The sequence below is a fragment of the Musa acuminata genome, chromosome BXJ3-4 (assembly GCF_036884655.1).
Source record: "Musa acuminata AAA Group cultivar baxijiao chromosome BXJ3-4, Cavendish_Baxijiao_AAA, whole genome shotgun sequence".
Taxonomy (NCBI): Eukaryota; Viridiplantae; Streptophyta; class Magnoliopsida; order Zingiberales; family Musaceae; genus Musa; species Musa acuminata.
In genome coordinates this window covers 49099429-49122670 of record NC_088352.1, presented here as the reverse complement: position 1 = coordinate 49122670, position 23242 = coordinate 49099429, and the positions used below count along the sequence as shown (strand labels likewise).

General features: G+C 37.0%; 3 protein-coding genes across 7 annotated transcripts; 2 read left to right on the top strand and 1 right to left on the bottom strand.

Moving 5' to 3' along the window:
* Window positions 1-5544: 5544 nt before the first annotated feature.
* On the top strand, window positions 5545-13298 carry LOC135635527 (uncharacterized). Its single transcript, XM_065146642.1, has 6 exons — window positions 5545-5704; window positions 7368-7749; window positions 9136-9332; window positions 11154-11295; window positions 11927-12080; window positions 12846-13298. The coding sequence occupies exons 1-6, from the start codon at window positions 5637-5639 to the stop codon at window positions 12875-12877; spliced, it is 975 nt and encodes a 324-aa protein (XP_065002714.1). The 5' UTR covers window positions 5545-5636; the 3' UTR covers window positions 12878-13298.
* A 238-nt stretch (window positions 13299-13536) lies between these two features.
* Window positions 13537-15916, bottom strand: LOC135635526 (transcription termination factor MTERF15, mitochondrial-like). 2 transcript variants are annotated; one of them, XM_065146639.1, is made up of 2 exons: window positions 14218-15916; window positions 13537-14140 (listed from the first exon to the last, which is right to left on the bottom strand). In XM_065146639.1, exon 1 carries the CDS (start codon window positions 15773-15775, stop codon window positions 14402-14404), a length of 1374 nt encoding a protein of 457 aa, XP_065002711.1. In that variant the 5' UTR covers window positions 15776-15916; the 3' UTR covers window positions 13537-14140; window positions 14218-14401. The 2 variants fall into 2 exon arrangements, with proteins under 2 accessions (XP_065002711.1, XP_065002712.1); XM_065146640.1 differs by having other exon boundaries at window positions 13537-14110.
* An 18-nt stretch (window positions 15917-15934) lies between these two features.
* Window positions 15935-22758, top strand: LOC103982140 (uncharacterized). Of its 4 annotated transcripts, XR_671470.3 has the most exons (8): window positions 15935-16090; window positions 16875-18146; window positions 18248-18329; window positions 18472-18538; window positions 21843-22028; window positions 22133-22193; window positions 22273-22582; window positions 22698-22758. XR_671470.3 is itself a non-coding variant. In XM_009398957.3 (7 exons), the coding sequence occupies exons 1-7, from the start codon at window positions 16063-16065 to the stop codon at window positions 22446-22448; spliced, it is 1872 nt and encodes a 623-aa protein (XP_009397232.2). In that variant the 5' UTR covers window positions 15935-16062; the 3' UTR covers window positions 22449-22758. The 4 variants fall into 4 exon arrangements, 3 of the variants coding, with proteins under 3 accessions (XP_009397232.2, XP_018681112.2, XP_018681113.2); XM_009398957.3 differs by having other exon boundaries at window positions 22273-22758; XM_018825567.2 differs by having other exon boundaries at window positions 15985-16090; window positions 16167-18146; window positions 22273-22758.
* Window positions 22759-23242: the final 484 nt, after the last annotated feature.

The window sequence follows — 23242 nt, the reverse complement described above, 5'->3', positions numbered from 1 at the left end:
TCTCGATGCTGTTGCTGTTTGCCCTCCACCTCTTCCGGCATGGCCAGGTTTGGTGGGAATTCGACAGATGTATCGTCGACTCTAACTCCACTTCAACTCGATCATTGCCCTCTTTTCCAAATACTCGCAACCAAACCGAGCCCCGATTCAGTATCCTCGTTCGACTCCGTTGGATTAGATGGAACAGCAGTTCATCATCCGTCCTTCACACACGACTCTGAAGTCTTCACATGCCAGGGCGAAAGCCTGCGGCAGCACTGCGCTCTACGAACGCCAAGCATCCAAGTCAAACTTTTGATGCTCCCCAAATTGCTTGTTCTTTTTCCACAAAGAAATGCCATCCTCTCTGGCCACGCTCGTTGATCATTTGTGGTCGACATTATTGCACCACATTCACTCACGCCCGGACTCTTCTTTCTAGTTTCTGCACCGGTCAAAGATCAAATGGCTTTGATCATCATTCGTTTGACATTTCTGTACCGGATCGAATCAACAGCAAATCTCTTCCTTGCTTTCGACTCCGTACTCTCACGCCGACGGAGCATTAGACCAGTGGGAGCTATGCAAGCATGCGATAGCGCAACAGTATGTATACATACTTTCACGTAGGCAAATACGTCCGAAAGATGCAAAAGAATTGTGCCTCGGCAGCGGTCGCTGTGATCCTATGAGCGTACTGCAATAGTAGGGGTTGAAGATTATGTCAACAGTCGGTCGCTCGGCTGCATGGATCAACATCTTGTTTGGCAGTCATTGAAGATCCTTTAGATCTCCAAGACGAGGAGTGTCTGCTTGCAACAGAGTCTCTTGTCTTCCACTTTATTCCTGCCTACTACTGTTGGACCTGTGTTCCGCTGGACCCCTTGTAATTTATGATCCCCCCCCCTTAGCCATGTATTCGATGCGCTCACATGGTCTCCATAACTTCATCCTTTATTTCAAACTTTCTGCTGAGTGACTTGCACTCTCCATTTCCACCTCGAGCACCTCAATACCTTGGCTGACAATTATTGCAGGCCGACATCCTGTCACCTAGCCTTTCCTTTTCTTCTTTCATGTGGAGGAACACTCGTGTAGACTCTGTGCAACTCGTACTAGGTTCCAAGATCACTACTTCTGTCGGATACCCCCTATCACGGTAGCACAGTCATCGTAACACGAGCAAAGAAATCGAAGGCTTACGGTTGTGATATCTACTGCAATTTGTATTTGTTATGATGAAGAAGCTCGCAGTCGGCATCGCTATCATTTGTTTGCTAAAGACACATATGAGATTTGTTTTATTGGCTTTCTTCTTTTCACATATGAGACATCTGCATGCAGCATATCGTGATAAGAATGTTGAAGATTAACCACCCTCCATGTTCATTCAAAGGAACTGGTTTTCAATGTAAGGAGCATGATGAAGATGCATGTCTGCTTCTATTATCTTGGTTTATCAATTGTTTTAGCCTAACCTGAAATGGTCTTGTATCTTTCTCGATCTTTGAACACACAAGAAATGGGCTGCAAGAGATGAGCTGACCTTTGGCAACACCGGAGCCCGTCCTCGGAGTCGATGAACAACAAGTATCGGCAGTCATCATCGAGATCTCAATAGCGGAAACGATCCAAAGACTCCAGTTTCATCATCTCATCACAGTCCTGAAACCGAAGATGCATGGATCCCAAATTAAAGCCAAACACGATGCTGAATTTAAAGACGCAGGATTTCATCCCGGTTAACCACAAGCTGCTATGATTCGAGCAAAATTGTGCGTCTCAAGTACGATACACGTGTTGCATTATTCCGCATCAAAATCGATGAAGAACTGATATGCAATACTCTGTTCTAACACATCTCCTAAGTTCATCATCGAACCTCAACCGACGAGTGTCGATGGGTTCAGGCAATCAAATGATGTCCGGAGTACACAATCAAATATGCCATCGATCGTGGTGTGGTTGCTCTCCACAACGTGGGGTTTCCCTCTTCAACGAGGGATGTCTGTTGGCAGATTTAAGTTCATTACCGAGAGAGAACATCGATTATTTCGACGCATTCTCGTTGAAAATTTCCTGAGTGTGATCCAAATAGCAGCAGATACTCCGATGAGTAATCCTGAGATCACAGAGGTGCCCAAAGATTTTGAAGTTTTTGCGATCAAGAGTGTGCTACAGAGCTCACTTCTGTGTGATCACCAAATTCAATTTCTCCTGAGCTCAGGATTCTGCAGAGATGATCAAAGTATGATCGACAAATATGAACTATGGATGCGCCACTCGTTGATCAGCCACGTTTGTATAAACTATTGTTAGAAAGCCATCAAATTCCATGAACTGAGTGTGGAAAAAGCAATCATGAATCTGATAGTTTATGTTCAGCTGGCAATGCAGCTTTTAGATTACAACTCAGATACAGATCCAGTTTTTGTGTTGAGGCAGCATAAAGAGCTGAAACTGCTGAGTGTGAGATTGTGCAACTGAAGGAGGAACCCAATTTGAGGCAACCTTTCTTTCTATATATGTATATATATATATATATATATATATATATATATATATATATATATATATATATATATATATATATGTATGTATATATATATACACACACACAATTGAATTATGCATGTACATGTGTGTACGTGCAAATTGTATATTATTGATTGATTGATTAAATTTAAGAAAATTTCCAATATCCTCTACTTATTAAGGACTGTGGGATGATAATATTGATGTATTCATTTTATTATCGCAACATTCTTGATTTAGGATGTGTTTGGAAATAAATTTGAAATGTGTATTGGAGCCCAATGCATATTTTAAATATGAATTAATATTTATTGTTTTTTGAAATCATATCTGACCTGAATATTGTAATGGAAATATGTTATTTATTAGCATTTTAGCATTTATGAGATGCTAATGTAATTTTTAAAATTTGAAAGTACTTTATGATCTTTTTTTAAATTACAAGATTCTCAAAATGATTTAGTAGGAAACTAACATGATTTATGTTTTAAATAAAGTAAAAATTTATTTATTTTTTAAAATATTATTTTTATATAAAATAATATTTTATATTTATTATATATTTGGGCCATATACAATTTTGTATAAGATTACATATATTCATTTATTTATTTTCTATATATATGTATGCATGTATATATATATATATATATATATATATATATATATATATATATATATATATATATATATATATGTGTATGTATGTATGTATGTATGTATGTATGTATGTATATATATATACATATATATACATACATACATACATATATATATATATAAACTTAACTTTATTAAGCCTAAATTATTGATTCAAAATACTTAAACTAAAGTTAATAATAATATATCCATCAAAGTTAATAATAGTATGCCATCACATCTTTTTTTTAGCTAATTTAACTTTTAGTTCATTTTGGATGTGAGACTAAACGGGGAGTGTTAGTATATGAGTCTTAGTTTAGTGGTGGGTTCACGTTATAACATATTTTGTTATCAAATTGATTTTATGGATAAATTGATAATAATAGTATGTGAGGCTTAGCTAATACTTAAACTAAAATTAATAATAGTACACTCATCACATCTTTATTAGCCAATCTAATTTTTAGTTTATTTTGTGAGACTAAATCGGAAGTATTATAATATCTTAATGTATGTGAGGCTTAGTTTAATGATGGGTTCACGTCATGACATTCTTTGTTATGAATTGATATGATTGATTTTATGGATAAATTAATAATAATAATTTATGAGGCTTAGTTAATACTTAAACTAAAGTTAATAATAATATATCCATCAAAGTTAATAATAATACATCCATCACATCTTTATTAGCCGATCTAACTTTTATAGCTCATTGGGAGTGTTACAATACCTTAATGTATATAAGGCTTAGTTTAGTGGTGGATCCACATACTTTATTATCAATTGTTATGATTGATTTTATAGATAAATTAATTCTAACTCATTAACTTCATGAATTTGAGTCACTATCTCAAAATACTCAAGCTTAAATTAATAGTAATATATTCATTAAATCGTTACGGCTTCACGTTACCCTCGAGAAATAATATAGGTTAAAATCAAATTATAATATGATATATATGAGGCTTAGCCCATGATAACTTTATGTTATGTCATACTCCGTGCACGAGTAATCAATTTTTATTAGGCCTCTCATTATATCCATACTCAGTTAATCTTAATTTCAATTATGAGAATGATCTCATTAATTTTATTGAGTTCGAATCACTTACTCAATCTGCTTAAACCGAAGTTAATAATGATATACTTATGACATATTCTTTAGCTTTATTTACATATTGTCCTTTCCTACGTAAACCTCTCATTATATCATAATATTAAATCAATTTTGATATAAATTATTATGACCCATCTTGATTGACTTAATTGATATAGACTCGTTAATTTTGTTAAGTCTGAACCATTAGCTCAAAATGCTTAGACTGAAATTACTAGTAACATACCAATCAAACTCTTATAAATCAATATCTCTTATTTAAATATAATATTTTTGATAAGATTCAATGTAGTTCAAAATCGTATCCTAACAATGTAAATGAGACAAAGCTTAGAAAAAACTGTATGGTGTAACATACCATTTGATTCTATATATGAATAACTTTTTTCTACTACAACCTCTTATAAAACCAATATCTCTAATTTAAATATAATACTTTTGATAAGATTCAGTTCAAAATCATATTCGAGACAAAGCTTAGAAAAAACTGCATGGTGTAACATACCATTTGATTCTATACATGAATAACTCTTTTTTACTAGAACCTTTTAATATGCTTTAATGATAGAAGGACTCTTATACTAATTTGATGTGATAATCCGTTTATTAATTTGATTGAGATGGGATTAAGTTAAAACCAACAATAGCATATCATCATATATATATATATATATATATATATATATATTTTATAAGTTAATCTAAATCTATTTAAGAGAATAAATTGAGAATGTTGCGGGTTATTTCACTCGGTCAAGTCACGTTTACCTAATCATCATCCTTATTATTATTATTATTATTATTATTATTATTATTATTATTATTTCGATAGATGGGTGTTGGGTTAATTTAAGTTGTAATTAAGGGATGCTGTTTTTATGGACTCCTTCCTCGTTTATTATTATTATTATTATTATGCTTTTCGATTTAAGAAGAGAAGAAAAATAAATAAAAAAGATAATTAAATAGAAAGTAAATAAATAAAAAATCTTGTTGCTTTTTTCTTGTCGCGCAAGCGAAGAAGGCATTGAGGCGACGGGAGGATCTGCTTTCCCATTTGTGTGTCTTCTAATTTCAATCGTCAAATACCCCATCAAGCCCGTCAGATACTGTGGGCCCAACCGCTACGACGTAGTAATAACGGTCCGATCATGCGTCCACTCGTGCAGGAGTTGGAGAGGATCCATTAGCCCAATGGTTCGAGGACTCGGTTCCCACTTCGCGGCCACCGCCGCCCCGCTGTCGCTATAAGTCGCGGGCAAGAGCCAAGAGGAGCCCGCTGCTATTCTTCGATCCCTCTCTCTCTCTCTCTCGTTCGCGGACGAACCCCTTCTCTCGATTCGGTTCGGCGGTAAGGGGAATGGCTTCGAGGGAGATCGCTCGCCCTAATGTTCCATCTTTCGACCAGACCGAGATCAACTGGGACAAGTAAGCTTCTCTTTCTGTATCCCTCTCGAGATTTGATCTTTCTTGGTGTTCTTCGATGTTGCTAACCATCATTTCGAGAATACTTCTCTGCTGGGTCGCCACTTGCTGAGTTTCTTCTGATTCTTTTGTTTTCTCCCTCGTATTTTTCATTTGCGTCGTTCCTGATCTTATGTTCCGATTTTACTCCTCAAGATTTACTCTTTCTTGGTTTTCTATTTTTTTTTTGCGCTGTTCTTGGTCTTGTGGTCAAAGTTTACCATCTCTCGCGCAAGATTTAATCTTTCTTGGTGTTCTAGGTTGTTATCAAGCATCCATTCAAGGATTGTTCTGTGCTGATCGCCCTTTGCTAATTCGTCTGGTTCTTTCTTCTGTTTCCTCGTATCTTATATTTGGCGTTTTACTCTCTCGTTCAATATTTGATTCTCTTGGTGTTCTTGGATGTTGCTAACCATCAGTTCAAAGATTACCTTTCTACTGGTCGCCCCTTGCTACTTCGTCTGACACTTTCCCTAGTTTTCTCGTACTTGTTCCATCTTGTGTTCGGTTTTTTAGTGTTATTGGATATTGCCAACCACTTGCTAGTTCGTTTGATTATTTCTTTAGATTCCTCGGATTTGTGAGCTTGTCCATTTCCTTTGTTCTTGACTATATCTTCCTTTTTTTGCTCTGTCTAATCTTTTTGGTGTTCTTGGATTATTCCAAACCCTAATTTAGGGTTTACTTGTCTCGTCTGCGTCATTACTTGCTATCACGTCAAAGTCTTCCTCAAATTGTGGGTATTTCGATTTGGGTTGTTCTTGATTATATCTTATGGATCAGAATGTCTCCCTATTATGATTTTTCAGCACTTTTGGCCTTTTCTTTTGCTGTGGTTTTTACTCTTTATCAAGAATTCGGTTTTTGCTTTCTAATGAAAAAAGTAATACAAACCCAAAACCCATTTATCGTTTAATTGAGTATTATGGATATCTTATTTGAAATTATTTGATTGAGTTAATATGCTGAATGCTTGTTAGTGTTCTTCAGGTGTTGTTTGTTTGTTTTTTTTATTCTTTAAGCATTGATAATTTATTTGGCTTTTCTATAAGGTTTCTCGATATAGTCCTTTTTCTTCTTGTTAGTTAAGCAGCCAAACCAATTAAACAATTATGTCAATGGTGATTATAGACTCCATGTAAAGTTGAGGAGTATTTCAAGAAATTATAACTTGATGTTGGAACCAAAAGCAAGGATGGATTTTATAGCTCATAGTTCTTGATTTAAATTATGATAGATCTTCTATTCCTTTATACATCAAAACATGGTTAATTAGATTTTCGTCTAAGATGTTATATGAAAGAAAATGGAAAAAGAGAAACTAAAAGAGAAACTAAGTTCTAGAGATAGGCTTGAGATAGTTCAACTACAAAGTATACGAGAAGTTATTTGATAGATAAGATCAAGTGCTCAAGCTCAACAAGATTTGCATAATGTGTGAGTGCCATTTATGGATTCTGGTGGGATCAAATTATAATCATTGACCCCACTCCGTGATTGTCACAAATTTCACGGATTTTGTTAGTTGTACTTAAATTGCAAGTTTACGGTACTATTGTTGTCTGTTCCTGATTGAGCTTTCAGCAATCTTGGTGCTTTTTGGTTACTACTAAATTCTTTTCTGCAGGCTCGACAAAACCAAGTTATTTGTTGTGGGAGCTGGAATTTTTAGTGGTGTTACTGTAGCTCTATATCCGCTTTCTGTCATAAAGACCAGGATGCAGGTTGCTTCAAGTGATGTTGTACAGAAGAATGCATTTTCGGCTTTCAGAAATATGCTCAAGGTTGATGGCATACCTGGTCTTTATAGGGGCTTTGGCACAGTTATTACCGGAGCTGTTCCCGCCAGGATCATTTTCCTGACATCTTTGGAAATGACAAAAGTGGCTTCACTAAACCTGGTGGAACCCTTTAAGCTCTCTGAACCAGTTCAAGCTGCCCTAGCAAATGGCATTGCTGGCATGTCAGCATCTCTGTGCTCCCAAGCTGTTTTTGTTCCTATTGATGTGGTATAATTCTTGGTTCTGACAATTTCTTATATTTTTTTAATTTCCAGATCAAGCAACATTTTTTGTTTTCTATTTTTCCAAGTGAATATGGTTTTGCCCTTCGAGAGTACTTTTTACATGACTTTTCTCTCCATGTAATATCAAGATTTGTTCTCTTTGAAAACAAGTGAAACAAGTCAAATTACATTATTCTTGGCTCACTAGAACCTAAAAAAGTAATCTGAATAGGCAGACAAAATTTCCATCAATTGAATGGATCTTAAGTTTTTGATTTATTTTTCTCATTCAATCATGATAGTGGATTAGCAGTATTTTTTTGTTTCAGATGTTTGTAACAGAATAAGCATAGTTGTCTGAAGTTCCAATCATCAAGGAAATATCAAAACCTTAGTTCAGCTTAAAAGATAATCTTCTTGGAAAATGCTTTTTTCCTGGTCTTACAATGAGTCCCTTAATGGTATTTGACTATTTAATTGACTGTCTACATCTTATCTTTGAGCATGCAGGTTTTTCCATGTGGATTATGACTTCTGTGGGTGATAAATTTTGTTACGAAAATGGTTTTAGGTTCTACACTTATGCTGCTTGTTAAATGTAAAAGTGGCTTATCCCCTTAAAGCCATCAGCTAAAATATAATCTGTTCAACTTGTCTCTATTCTGTTTATTGTTCCAATGTCCAATATTCTGTGTTGGTTTATCCTGTGTGAGAAAACATACCAATGCATCATGCATTATATTTACTTTAATTTTCTTTTATCTGGTAAATTGCTAGTATACTTTCATCTTATAAGTTATAGAAGAATCTATTCTCTTAACTTGAATAGCTCTAAGCCTGCAGGATTTTTTTTACTATCATTTGCTGATTCTTTGTTCCCAAGCAATTCTTCATGTGGTTGTAGCTTTTAGGATAGGAGCTTGCCTTTGGTTACTACATAGCAATGGAAAATTTGTCAAAGAAATGCTATTTTTCCTATTATTCTAGCTGTAGAAGTTAAATACATATGATAGTTCATCATCTTTATTTTTGAATAATTGGGTATGTCTTTCTAAAATGCTATTTCTGAGCCATAGACCAAAGTCAGAAAATACTCGTATGTAAAGTTGCATTACTTAGTTCAGTTCTATAGACGATATCTATTAACGTCAACCTTTGCCAGGTCATATCAGATGCTATATGTTTTAGGGACCATGGCGTGAAAAGTATGCAATGTAATTTTCCCTGACTATGAACTACTGCCTCTGGATTTTGTTTATCTAGGGCCAGGTTTTTCAAACTATACTCTTGACTATATCTCAGTATTTGACTTAAGTCTGCCTACTATGTTTGAGGTTGCTGATTTGATTTGTTTTGTAAGATCATGTTTTGTTCTTTTGTTTTCTGCTAGGTTAGCCAAAAGTTGATGGTTCAAGGATACTCTGGTTTCGCGAAGTATAATGGTGGATTTGATGTGGCTCGTAAAATTATCAAGTCTGATGGGATCCGTGGACTGTACAGAGGATTTGGTCTGTCTGTCATGACATATTCTCCTTCTAGTGCTGTGTGGTGGGCAAGTTATGGTTCCAGCCAACGTGTCATCTGGAAGTAAAATACTGGCCTTTCTTGTTATTTTATGTTGAAAAGCTTGCATGTGGATGATGATGTAATCTGTTTACTTTATAGATTATTCACATCTTATTGTCTTGCTGTTCATGTTTAGATATTTTCTATAAGCTGCAAATGAAAATGTACTTGGAGTTTAGTGCTTCATGTATATGAGATAAGCATGCTGATTCTTTAATGCAGATCATGTGCAGTGCTCATGAACACCAGAAAAGGGAATCTTGTATCTTGATCAACATAAATACCATTCATGCCTGTTTTTTTGCCTTTTAAAGTTTTTTTTTGGTTTTGGCACTTTATTTTTGATAGGTTATCTGTTTGATTTTTGGCATGAGAGAAAATATTCTCTATTTGATCACTAGCTGATGTGTTACCCATAACTCCTGTGGCTTAGTTGCAAATATACATCGACTGAACTTGTAAGGCTTGATGCTGATATGTAATTGGCCTTTCTTCTCATAATTTGTTTTCCATAATAAACTTTAAATGAATGTTATCTATATGTATGGGTTCTTGGTTCAAATCTTGGACTGTTGACTTTTAAAGATTCACATGACTTGCTGCATGACAGACTAGATCACTGTACTTGTGGTTCATCAAAGTTTGAGTTCTTCACATCTTGAATATTATCTTCATCCCTGTTTATTACACCCTTATGAAGAAGAATAGGCTAAGAAAGTAGTGCTTATTGACACATTCTGAGTTTATTGGTGTTCCCCCTCTATGAATGAGGATAAGCCAAGGATTACCTTATATCATCGTTATTTAAGCACAAGTTTTGAATTCCTCTTTAGGCCTCTCTTTTTAAAATATATCCATCAGTCGTGCACCACCTCTCTCCAACACAGAAATGTGATAAACATGTACATCTTTCTTGTTAAAAGGAACATTCATGTCTACCTCACTTGTTATGAACAAATCCAAGCATACATCCTGGAGCACTACAACACATCACAACTCATTCTTATGCTTTTAGTCAAGAACTTGTCATAAAGTGGGCTGTTAGGTAGATGACAAATTGTAGTGTCCTGAAATATGTTTAGTGAGATACTTGGGTCTAAAATATGATCTATCCATTTCTTAATCTCTTTTGCGAAATGAGCTACAGGCTATTTCTAGTGCTAAATTTGGTGATATCTATTCAGCTCCTCCCAAATTAGACCCTTCCTCCTTCCCTCCGCCCCTCCTCTCTCTCTATATGTAATTTCTCTTGGGTATAAATGGATTGGATATGGATTGGATCAACCTCAAGTCCATTACTGATGGTATTGGGGAAGGGCAATGGGGGTTTCTCCTCTCCTTAGCTGTAAATGGTCTAGCCTTAATGTGCACCATTGGATTTGCCCTGACTGGTATGAATTTTTCATATTGAATAGATCAGTACAATAACTAGTGCTGTATATACTACCTAATATCTAGACATAACAAGATAAAAAAGGTGTTATACATAATAATACTTTAGTATCATCTGTATTAAACAGATTTATGTTGGATTATAACCTAGATTGAATTGCCAGTCATATTGTTGGATCAGAGCTAATTCTTATCCAGTTCAAACTGTCTTTGGAAAAATCCAATCCGTTGAAAGTTCTACCTTCTCAGTGGATGTGCGTCCACTGACCTGAATATAAATGTATGCAAGAGGCGCACTTGCTCACTCTCCATGTTTCCTTTTTCTATGTGTGCATGTGCACTTGCAAACATTCACAAGCTTATCTTTGTGTGTTTGTTTATGTTTCATATTTATGTGCCTCATATTAGCAAGAATTATCTACATATATTTGCTGGTCTACATCATGGCAGGCTCCTAGGTCATGGCAATGACAAGGAAAATGTTCCTAGCCAGTCAAAGATAGTTTGTGTTCAAGCAACTGGTGGTATCATTGCAGGTGCTGTGGCATCTTGTGTCACAACTCCTCTAGACACAATAAAGACACGATTGCAGGTACTAATTTCCGGCTGTACTAAGTTTTTCTTGGTTCTAAATTCTAATTTCAACCCAAAGCTTCGTTTCTACAGTCTCATATAGTCTGCTGCTTGTACTTTCAATTTTTAGCAATTTGGTATATGTTGTAATGAATACAACGATCATGCACATATGCTAATGACACATTTGCAATTTTGAAAAGATTAGCTCAAACCAAGGGACTGAAGAATGCCATATTAGAAACACTATAATGGAGAAGTACAGTTCTTGGTACTTTAGATCACAATTAATTACACTTTGATACATACTGATACATTAATAATTCAGTCTCACTGTGGCATCAGTTTTTATGTATAGAAAAATCAGCAGCAGATTTTGGTGCCACAAGGTGACACCATCACCACTTGGGACATGGCAATATGTGAAACTTTAACATCATGCAAATTTGAAATCTGTCTTGGGCTTTTGTTATGTTTTGATAACTTGAGCACATTGAAGAGTACGACTCTTTGTTACCTGTCATCCTTTTCATTTTATCCGTTCCATTGACTGTTTGGATAAGGTAGTTACATTGATTTTTCTTGACATCTGTTATATATATATATTTTGTTTAATTTTCAATTTATTCTGGTGAATTGGTATCTTGTAGGTTATGGACAATATGCAGAAACAAAATGTAAGACAAGTAGTAAAAAGATTGATTGCTGAAGATGGATGGAAAGGCTTTTATAGAGGACTAGGACCAAGGTTTTTCAGCATGTCAGCATGGGGAACCACGATGATCGTAGCATATGAATATCTGAGTAAGAATATTCTTCTTTATTTACAAACAATTAGTTACTTTGCACCTTTTTATGTTTTTTGTTTTCTCTTATTTTCCTGCTATTTTGTTTTGGAGTATGCATACTCTTTAAATTAGATCAAACCTTCCAGCCGTAGGGAAGATACTCTTTTATTAGCAAAATTACAGCCTAAAATGCTGGCATTTTGATGACAACAAATATTTTGGTGCTGTCAGACTGATCAAAGAGGATGTTCAATTTTGTTTATTTTTAATAATTTTTTTTGTTATATATTAGTGAACATCATTACATAATCAGAAGTTAGAAGACGATACTATTGATGGTACGAAAAGTAAAGAGACTTGAAAAGACTTTAATAGAAACTGAAATTAGGATTTAAATACCCATAACTTAACTAAAGATGTGATTATTTACAGATCTCATTACGGCAAAAGATTCATGTAACTGATTCCAACTAATTGGGACTTTATAGTTTTGTTGTTGTTGTTGTTGCTATTAGTGAGCACTATTACATATCCTAGGTTCATTAGGAAGTCACGAGGACAAAGCTTAAGAAGATTTGGTTCAATCAAGGCCCTGACGAAGCCAGTTTCTGCCATCTTAATCCCTGCTATCTGCAGGTCCTCCGAGTCACTACCTAGCAACAAGTGATGGCAGCTGGCTGCTGGATTTAAGAACATGATATGATGCAAATATAGCAAACATGAATTGTCCCCACTCATGTGCCATGAAGTTTTTCTAATTATGCGTCTGTTGGTGTTTCAGAAAGGCTTTGTGCTGTAAGCGAAGAGATTTGATTGCCACCATCGTTGGGAATCGGCAAGTTGCATCATAACATGTTGCAGAAAGGAAGTGTTCATCTTTGTGGCCGAGACACACACGGGAGAATCCAAATCTGCTGTGAGTTTTGTCCCCATTAAATGTCTTTAGCAGCAACGGCAAGACATCATTCAAGATCCCTTTTATACGGCAATAAATAGTGTTTGGGAGCGCCCAGTTCAGCACTGTGACTGTTCTACCAACAATCACAGACACTTTTTCCCCGGGAAATTTTTTATCAACTCTTCCTGGAGATGTCATTTGATTCTTTCTACAATCAATGTGATTCTTTTCCTGCAAAGCTTTTATCATCAGAAGTGGGTGTAATGGACATGGTCTTTTCCTGCAAAACAACACGAGAATGGATACACTCCCTAACATGTCTCTCAGTTTTGCTCTGATTGATGGATATTTGTTTGTTGTCAGTGATGATATGGCGATGTGTTTTCTAGAGAACATTTGCGGCCTTGAATTGCCTCCTCAGCCATTTCGAAGAAAGGCTGCTGGAGAAGCAGCTAAAAAAATCGAATCAATATGGTGAATAATGCTTGGATGTTACTAAAAGAAATAATCCAAACATGTAATACAAGCCGAAAGCTGCATCATTTTATCCAGCAACCAAAACATTACTAGAATATGTCCTCTGGGAATGAACTCCCTAAATTGACAATTTACCTTTCTAATAGATAAATTGAGCACAGGTTTATACAACTTTACCATGCTAGTAATGTTACTTTATACAACTTTATACAACTTTATACAACTTCACCGTATGTCGGGCTTGCTTACAAGTAATGTTACTTGCCTTCATGGCAGCAATAAGAGATTTCTTTTTTTTCTTTTTTTTTACCAGAAATGGAGAGCTTATGCGAAGCAAATTGATCATTCACAAAAAAGAAACAAGACAATACAAACAGAAGCTCCTTCGATTGCTACTCCATGACATATGGTGATTTTGATAAGACTTCAGCATTCAGATCATTTGCCTCGGCATGTTCATGTTAGCACATCAAGCACGGATATGACATTATGGCTTCGGCAGTGTGCTACAAGTAAATATGACATTGGACTGCAAGATATCATCCTTGGAAACAGGCATTTGCTTCATCAGAACCAGGATCTTGTTGAGAATGCGCATCGTCTCCTTGTGCTCCAGAATACTGTAAGAGAGAGCATGTTTATGGTTTCCGCGTGCCAATCACCAGATGATCCTTCCGAAAGAAAATAATTGATTTAGCATCCTGTTACAACCCTTAAAAAGTGTTATCATTCATGCTAATGTGGAGATGGACTCGAAAGCAAAAAAACAGGTCAGTACCTCATTTGCATGAACCTTTTGATGATATATGATCAAGGGTAAGTTGGGTAAATAATTTGTTCAAATGTCTGTCAGTCCACCAATTTCAGATCACTCAAGATGGATTCTACTAGTTTTACCTTATAGTTCGATTTCTACTCGCCTTTCAAGTCATAAAGCAATTATAAATTAAGTTCAAATTGCACTAGGCCAAAGATTCCATGAACAGCTTCATATTCTTCACATCCTCCTCCGTATCTGAGAATTTCTGTGGCTTAAACAGCTTCCACATCCCAGTTGGGTGTCGCGGTTTAATTTCTCTAATCGATCCCCCAAAGATCTTCTCGCACTCTGGATATGGCTTCACAAACAGGTTGTAAAACTTCAGCCTGCTAAGTCTCACCAGATGCTTCAATCCAACATTAAAACCCAGTCCTCCTATTGATTTCAGGTGCTCGATGACATCGAAACGTGGAATTATTTGTTTCTCAAGATTCACACCCAAATAGTCAGGAAATTCAATTAGATGCTCAATACATAAACCTAACTTGTGGAGTAAAAAATCAATCTTCTTCTCTATGTCTTCCAAATCATATATGATCACTCTCGGCTCCACAAACAAAACCTTGAAAGCATCTCGATGGATCAAACCATGGCAGCACAAGCAATCCACTCTAAGTTTTACCTCAGTGCATGCCATTAGTCGACCATTACTTAGAATCTTCTTCTTGATTGGTACCCTGCATTTCAAACTATTCAGTAAATCAGTGCAACGAGAAAGCTCTCCAGCTTCCATGCTGAGCAGCAGCTTGGGATTGTTGAGTAGCATCTTCCTAACCTCCTCTGGAGTAAAATCCAAGTCTCGAAGCTCCGCAAACAAAGGCCTCAACCGGCTGTCGACGTTATACGCTAAGAATCCAGGAAAGAGATAACAAATCCTATTGATTTCATCATTCTTAAGCCTGAAATCTTTCAAGATATCAATCCTACAGCCAATGTCAAATGGGTTTTTCATCAATGTCAAAGGCACTTCTTCCAGAACCCTAGACATAGCCTTATCATTAAGGCTTAGAATCTTCATGACCTGCACACCGCGGTGGAGATCATTCGGATCGATTCGGTGTTTTGCAGACTGCTCGAGTGCTCTCCGGACAAATGAAGGAGAAAGGCTCGGCAACCGTAGTTCCGAGAAGGCCGTCTGCCATTTCCTTAAAAACCCTAGTTCCAGAGTCCAAGGGCAAGAGGAAAGGATCGAAAACAGAGAATCCTGATTCAGGCCAAAGGATAAGAGGATCCCTATGCACTTCTCGACATCAGAAGGGGATGAACCCATCAAAAACCTGTTCTTTCGGATGAACTCGTGCAACTGGGATTGGGGGAAACCGTACCTCAGAAGCAGGCCGGCGATGGAAACTTGTCGCGAGAAGTGGGGATTTGACGGGGATTCCGACGGAATTGCTGCATGGTGATTCGAAGGTCTCGAGAAAGATCGGATCTTTCGATATGGAAATGATCGATTGGGCGGGGATTCGAAGAGGATGCGACGGAGAGGGAGCCTGGCCAAAACCCTAGTCGCCATTACCGGAGGGACAGCGGTTTCAGGAAGGATTACAATTGGGCCGGTCCGGTCTATGGATTCGCGTTGCGGCTTTCCCTCTTTGGATGGCAATAGCAATCAACCGTTAGATAATGATCGGACGGTCACGATAAAATAATTAGAGATCCGCCAAATATAAGCAGCGAGCCGCAACGCGGCCAAATGTAACGGTGAGGTCGGTCTCCCAAGAGACGAAATCTCGAGGGGGAGGGGGAGGAGGAGATGTAGAAGTAGAATTATCTATTGGAGCAGTGGTAGAGAAGAAAGCGATGCGCAAGTGCAAATACACCAACTCAGGTGCGGATTCCCTCTTCTGATTACCTCTGGAAGTTACGTGTTTTCATTCTACCCTAACAGAGATTTGAATCTCCAGTAGATCGAGTCAAGGCTCGGTCTTTCTCCCTTCTTTTTCTCTCTTCTCCTTCCCTTGCGAGTGATTTGGCGCGGTTGTGTGAAGTTACGCCGCCGAATCAGGCGCTGGAGCTTGCTTCTCTTGCTTTGTTCGTGTTCCAATCTGTTTGCGCAATGCTTCCTTGGTACTTGTTTTCTCTTTTTCCCCTTTGATGTGAAACTCTCGATTGAGTAGGATTGTTGGTAAGTTGATGTTTTTTCTTAGTTCCGTTGATCTGTTTGCCCTGTTGACTTGGTGATTTGTTTCTTTCCTTCTGAATAGTTAGTCAGAATGTTCTTCAAAGTATAGCTGAGTTGAGTTTACTAACGAGCTCTGTTAGGGAAGTCTGGAATAGGACTTGCATGAATGTGTTTATGAGAATTTTAGGTAATAAGTGAAAGATGGAATTTCATCCTATGTGACTTTAGATGCATGAATTTAGATAGATAACATCTAGTTTTTTTCATGGGTGGATGTCACAAAGATTGGTAGAAAACAAAAGTCAGAGACCGCTTAGAGTACAGAATCCCTATATATTGCCAGTTAGTTGAAAAGACTTTTAAACACAAGACTGTGTGGACAAATGAAAAGGAGCAGTTGACCGCAAGTGTGAAGATAGCTCTTTTATCTCTGAAGTTACCCAAAAGACTCAAGGGAAATAAGACTTTGCTGATAATTCTTATTTGATAGATACTGCTGAAATGAGTGTCACAGTACCAGAGGACAGTTCCAACTTTATCATATTGGAAGGCACCAGCACGAAGCGTTGTAGGAAGAACAAAAAAAGACTAAAAAATAAATTCTCGAACACCAATTCTGCTACTTCTTTATCTGGGACTTCTGAAATGGTCTCGGTTCCCAAGGGTGATGAAGTGTCTCATCCGAGCAATCAAGCAGCATTGATGGAGAAAGAAACTGATGCTATGACTGATGCCTTTGCTGATTCTAAAATGGAGGAGGTGATCCCGCAAACAGATTTTATGCACAAAGCAGGAAGGAGAAGAAGACGTAGGAGGAAGAAAAGGAAACCTGACAACTCCCAGAATGTTGACACCATCAAGAACAATGTGATGTCCAACATTGATGTGGAAGATACTGATTCTAATGTGTGTGCTAATCAAGCTTCACGAAATAAAACCACAGTCGATGTATCCTTAAACTTATTAAAGAAAGAAGGCACCAGTTCTATCCACGGTAGGAAGGGTAGGAAAAAAGAAAGAAGCACAAGCTGTGCATCAGATAAACAAGTCTGCACAGCTGGACCTTGCACCTCTCATCCGTTTGCTGCATCTGTCAATGCTAATGGTTCTAGTAGGATATCTGCATCAGATGAATGTAAAAAGAGAAATATGGAGGTGAAATGTGACATAAATGCAGAAGCAGCTAGCAAAGAAATAGCACAGAATACTGGAAATTTGTTGGATTACCCTGGCGAGGGTCAGCAGTGCTATACCGCTGCTGAAGAAGGAAGCTTGCAATTGCTTCCTGCTGGCATGAAGGAAGGGTTGAGTGTACCTCCATCACCAATTAGAGGTGTGATAGAGAAACTAAGCTCTCCAAATTTACCTATGAAGCAACATAATCAGTTGGGTTCATGTAATGAAGAATGTGCTAGTTTCTCATTCCAAATGGATAATAAAGTTTTCATGGATGACCCATCAATGAACCACTCTGTGGAGGCTATCCAATCAAGAACTCGAATTGGATCAGAGAGGGTGAAATTGGCTACTGACGAAAACAATGCTGCAGACTATAAACATAAACATACTGATGCATCCACTGGTCAGGAGAAGGAGTTTGCTCGTTCATCGATGAGTAATGTCTCAAAAGATGTTGTCTTGTTGATGGCAGAAACATCGCTTCGTTCCAGGAAAAAGCTACTTGTCCTTGATTTGAATGGATTACTTGCTGATATCACTACCGAGTATCATGGAGCACATATGAGAGTTGCAGGAAAATCAGGTGAAGTATCTTCTTGATTTACTTATTATTAGTAATTATACTTTAGGCAACGGGTGCAAGTTATAAATGCTGATTGATATTACATTTGCACTATGTATCAGTTTTCAAAAGGCCCTTCTGTGATGATTTTCTGAAGTTCTGTTTTGAGAGATTTCATGTAGGTGTCTGGTCCTCAAGAAAAAGGTGTGATTATTATTTTTTGCTTTTACTTCAACTTTTCCTATTTCTAGTCCCTAATAAGCAAATGGTACAACATTATTTCGGTGCCATTTAGCTTTACCTTATGCTTTTGATGGTTTTCATTTTTTTTGTTTTACCCCTTCAGTGATAATGTCAGAAAGGTGGTTGATTATCTCATGGGAGACTTGAAACATAAATTGTTGTTTTGTTGGGTAAGTTCTCAATATCTTTTTGCTTTCTTAATGTTCCCTTTCTCCAGGAGTTGTCTATCTTTTATGCTTTCTTGTTTGTTTTTATGAGTTGGTTCAAACTTTAATATTTGCTTAACCCGGTAGGTGTTGTTAAGGTGTTGTTTCTCATTTCCTAGCAGATCTGTTTATCTAAACAAATGTTTTTTGACAGTGCACTAGCTAAAACATTAACTATTGACACGGTAAAACCTCTTAACTTGAAAGACATTTGAAGTTTAAGCAGCAAACAGGAAGACTGACTAGCCAGCAGAAAAAAAATTTGGGTTGTGTTCCTGAGGGTAGAGCGAGATCAGGAAAAATAATGTTGTAAAATGGTGTATGGTTGCAATTTTTTTTTGCAATCAGACTTATGTATGTATGTCAGTTTCACAGGAATTAGAAAGATTAATTAGAACAGAGATTGGGGTATGTAATTGATGTTTATGATTTGATTTTATCCTTGACTTTAATGAAGTAATTCCATAATCCAGGATGTTATTTCTATTATGTTAAAAAAATGTTACACAAGTATGTGTTTAGGATTCCATAATGATCACACATGGACAGACATGTTTAGAATTAATGAAACTTTCATGAAAAAAGTTGAGGTCTCTTGTTATCATGAATTCCGATATTGATTAAGTTGTATCTGTGTTGTAAGATGTATGCTATTCTGAAAGATCCATAATGTAAATGACACATACATGGATGATCACTCACCATGAAATACAATTAGTTTAGGAATTACATGTTAAGATGTTTGAAAGCTCATAAACTTGCATTTTGCATTAGTAACATAGAAGCTAGTAGTTGCTACAACATTTTTGAACAGTATAGAATTGAGGGAGGAACTTTTTTTTTTATTTTTCATCTCATGTCAATTTGACTAGGAGAAATGTTATACAAGGTTTGGGTGATGATAATATTTGATTCATCTAAGAAGTTTGCTTGACTTCTAGACCTTTTGCTGCATCTTTATTATCTAACTGGTGATGATATTCTACTATGGGTTTTCATGAGAGGAAAACTGTATTTTGTCATATTAATTTGACTTGGAGAAATGTATTTGGTTCTTGTTTAAGAGAAACCATCTTGGGTTCTTGCTTAATATAGCAACTATTCACTTATCTATCTTAGCCTCTATGCAACTTTTTACGTAATATATGTGCATGGATCGGTCAGGGCTCCAATCGACACCATATAGGTCTGTACTATGTGTGAGTGTCAGTATGCTGCTACAAAAAATCGAGTTTTGAAAAAAAAATCTGCATGTTTCTATCGGATGATATAGGCCCTGAACCAGATGGTACAGGCCCTCTACTGGGCGTACCATCTTGTTTACCTAGGTTCATGTATCGCTAGACTGTCAGACCAGTGAATACTGGGTGTATTATTATACACCCAATGTTTTCCAAACCTTGGTTGACAGTAATACATTTTAGTCTCTATCAGTGATTTAAAAAGCGCTAGGCGCCAAAAGCGCCAAGGTCTAAAAAACGCCCGAGGCGCTAGGCGCTTGCCCAGGCACTCGCCCGAGTGAAGCGAGGCGCTAAAATATAAAAATATATAATATAATTAATAAATATAATTATTTAAATATAATAATTTCAAATAAATAAAAATTAATAGTATTAAAATCAAAATATATTATTAATCTAATAAATATAAATACTATTATTAATATACTGTTAGCGGTATACTATATATTGTTAATAGTATACTGAAGGAGAAGAAGGAAGAGGAGTGTAAGGGGGTGCTGACTGAGAAAAGAGGAAGCGGCAGCGGGAGTGTAAGGACGAAGAGGGAGTGGGAGCGACGAGCAGCGGCAGCAGCAGCGGGAGCAGGAGCAGCGGGAGCGACGACAGCGGCAGCGGTAGCGAGCAGCGACAGCGGCGAGCAACGGGAGGAAGAGCGGCAGCGGGAACGAGCAGGGTTAGGGTTGGGCAGCGACAACTTATATTGGTTTTAGTTGGTTCGATTGAACCAACTAACCACCGGAGACCGAACCAGACCTAAAATCCTGGTTCGGTTGCCTGGTTTAACCCAGGCGCTTGCTCGAAGCGCCCAGCGCCTGGGCTCGGCCGAGCGCCTAGGCGGTGCCTCTTTGAAGCGTGCCGCCTGGAAGTGAAGCGAGGCGCTCGGGCCTCGCCTCGCTCGAGCGCCTAGGCGAGCCCCCGAGTGCCTTTTTAAATCATTGGTCTCTATGCGACTTTTTACCCAATGTATGTGCATAGTATTTTAGTCTCTATGCAACTTTTTACTGGAGAATAGTTAGAGATGAGTTTGATTATTATAAAGGCCACAGATGTTTTTAGTTCATCTTCCTTTAGAACCTTATAGAAATATGGTCATGCAATGTAATGTGAAAATAACATTCAAAATGTTCTTTTGTTGCTATAATTTTGTGACTTCATTAGCTTGGTTAGTCCTACATCCTGTCCTCTCCAACTGACAACATTCACTGAACCTTTTTTTAAGATATAGTTGTGATCCTCATTTCTTCCCAGGAGAAGCTTGCACAGACTGGAGCATAACAACTTCATTGCAATTTAATTAAACCAGGAAGAGTTTTTTAATTTATCTCTCCGTCCTTCTTAGGGAAGCCATTACCTTCACTTGTAGGGTCAAAGGCTTACCTGGCATTTGCTTTCTTTTGAGATAATTAGATATTCTTTGTATCATGAGTGGTATTTTTGAGAGAACCAGTAAGTAGCAAGTTTCTTGATCCACTTTTAAGTTCATGTACTATTGATGAAAAAAATTAAGGTGTCTAAAATAATTGAAAGTCTTATTTCTCTCATGGTCATTCAGGATGAAGCTTATTTAAGACTTCTAAACTGTTGAAGGGTATAATCTGTTCTCTCATTTCGTGATCTTTAATTGGCTTTCTAGAATTAATAAAAAAAATTATGTTCAGAATGCCAAAGTTGTAAGGCCATAGTACCAACATTTGAGTTCTTCCTCAGCCAAAATATATGCTGGGACCATGGTACAAAAGTTGGTGGGATCCTTGCATGATTTCTCTCTCCTTACTCCATCAGGTGGTTTGCCTCGCAGCCAGGCTAATAATTTGGAGGTTGTATTATTTTTTTGCTGAATGGAGGTTCCAAAGTCAATTTCATTATTAAGTTGAATCTTAAATTGATTTCTTAATGGTTTCTTCACATTGGTAGTTTCTCTTTGCTTTTCGACGCTTATTATTGTGTGATGATTGCTACAGCTGTTGCATAATTCCTAGTAGATTAAATTTTTAAAAGCAGTTTCCTTTTGATGTGTGTCTGCTCAGGACCAATCAAAATGCACTGATACTGGGTATAGAACCATTGAGAACATGCATAAGCCACTGGTTCTTAAGGAACTAAAGAAATTGTGGAACAAAGAGGATCATGATCTTCCATGGGAAAAGGGAGAATACTCACCATCAAACACATTGCTTGTAGATGATTCTCCTTATAAAGCCATTTGCAACCCTGTAAGTATGCATACTTGTTCTGTACAATTAGTCTTATAAAATGAACAATTGCTTTTCGCTACATCTTTAAGTTCATCTAAGAAATGACTATTTATGTTCTGTAGCCACACACAGCTATTTTTCCGTATCCATATAGATTCACCGAAAAGAAAGACAACTCCTTAGGTAAGTCTTCCGGTTATGTTTAGCTTTCCATTCTCTGTTTTATTGGATTATGCATATCCTGTTGTTTTATCTTATGCAGGGCCAGGAGGAAATCTTCGTGTTTATTTGGAAGGGTTGGCAGTGTGTCATGATGTTCAACTCTATGTTCAAGATCATCCTTTTGGTCAGAAAGCAATAGCAGACAGTAATCCATCATGGAAATTCTACCTTAGGATAATTGATCGAATTCAACAATCTTCATCTCTAACCTCCTGAAGGGGATGTCTCATAAATATACTTCTTATGCTATAGCTTAGAGGGCCTACGAGTGAAACGATTATCTTGTTCTTAGACAATGGTCCCAGGCTATTTTGCTTAAATGACAACTTGTCTACTTGAGAATTCTTCAGGTATTTTGACTTTCATTTGTTGTTTTTTAAAATAATAGAAGCCATTTTTTAGGCTGTTCTTTGATTTGTCGGTTGAGAAAATTGTAACATTGTCCACACTGTTGTAAAAACACAGTACGCGGCCGCAAGATTGTATCAGATTATGCAGTGCTACAGTGTTGTTTCGATACTGTTAACTCTGCAAGTATCATTTTGTGATGTTTGTTTGAAGTGCAAAAGAAGTTTCAGCATCAACCAGGAGTTCATTTCGGGCTTTCCTGTCCTAACTTGCTAGCATTTCCTTATCCTAAGCATTGCTCGACAAACACTTGTTATCGAGCAATGTTCTGTAAAGCATGGTGCTTATTAGCATTCATTGTTTCCTTTGCCAGCTTGGTATTTGTTACCAAAATTTTAATCTTCAAATCGGTGAATCTGTTTCCTGAAAACCTTGAATGCTTGTACCGGTGCTCGTGCTCTGTTACTGTACTACTTCAACCATTCTTTAAGAAGCACAGTAATTGGTCTCTGATTGGTTGTATAGTCTGTGGCCAGTATGTTTTGTAGTATGTACTTTTGTTGAGTAAAGTAGGCAAGGATGTCATATATCTCAAGTTTCTTACTGGTGATGCTGGGAAGATTCTGTCTTTGTAGTAGTTGTAAGATGTTTCATGCGCTGTA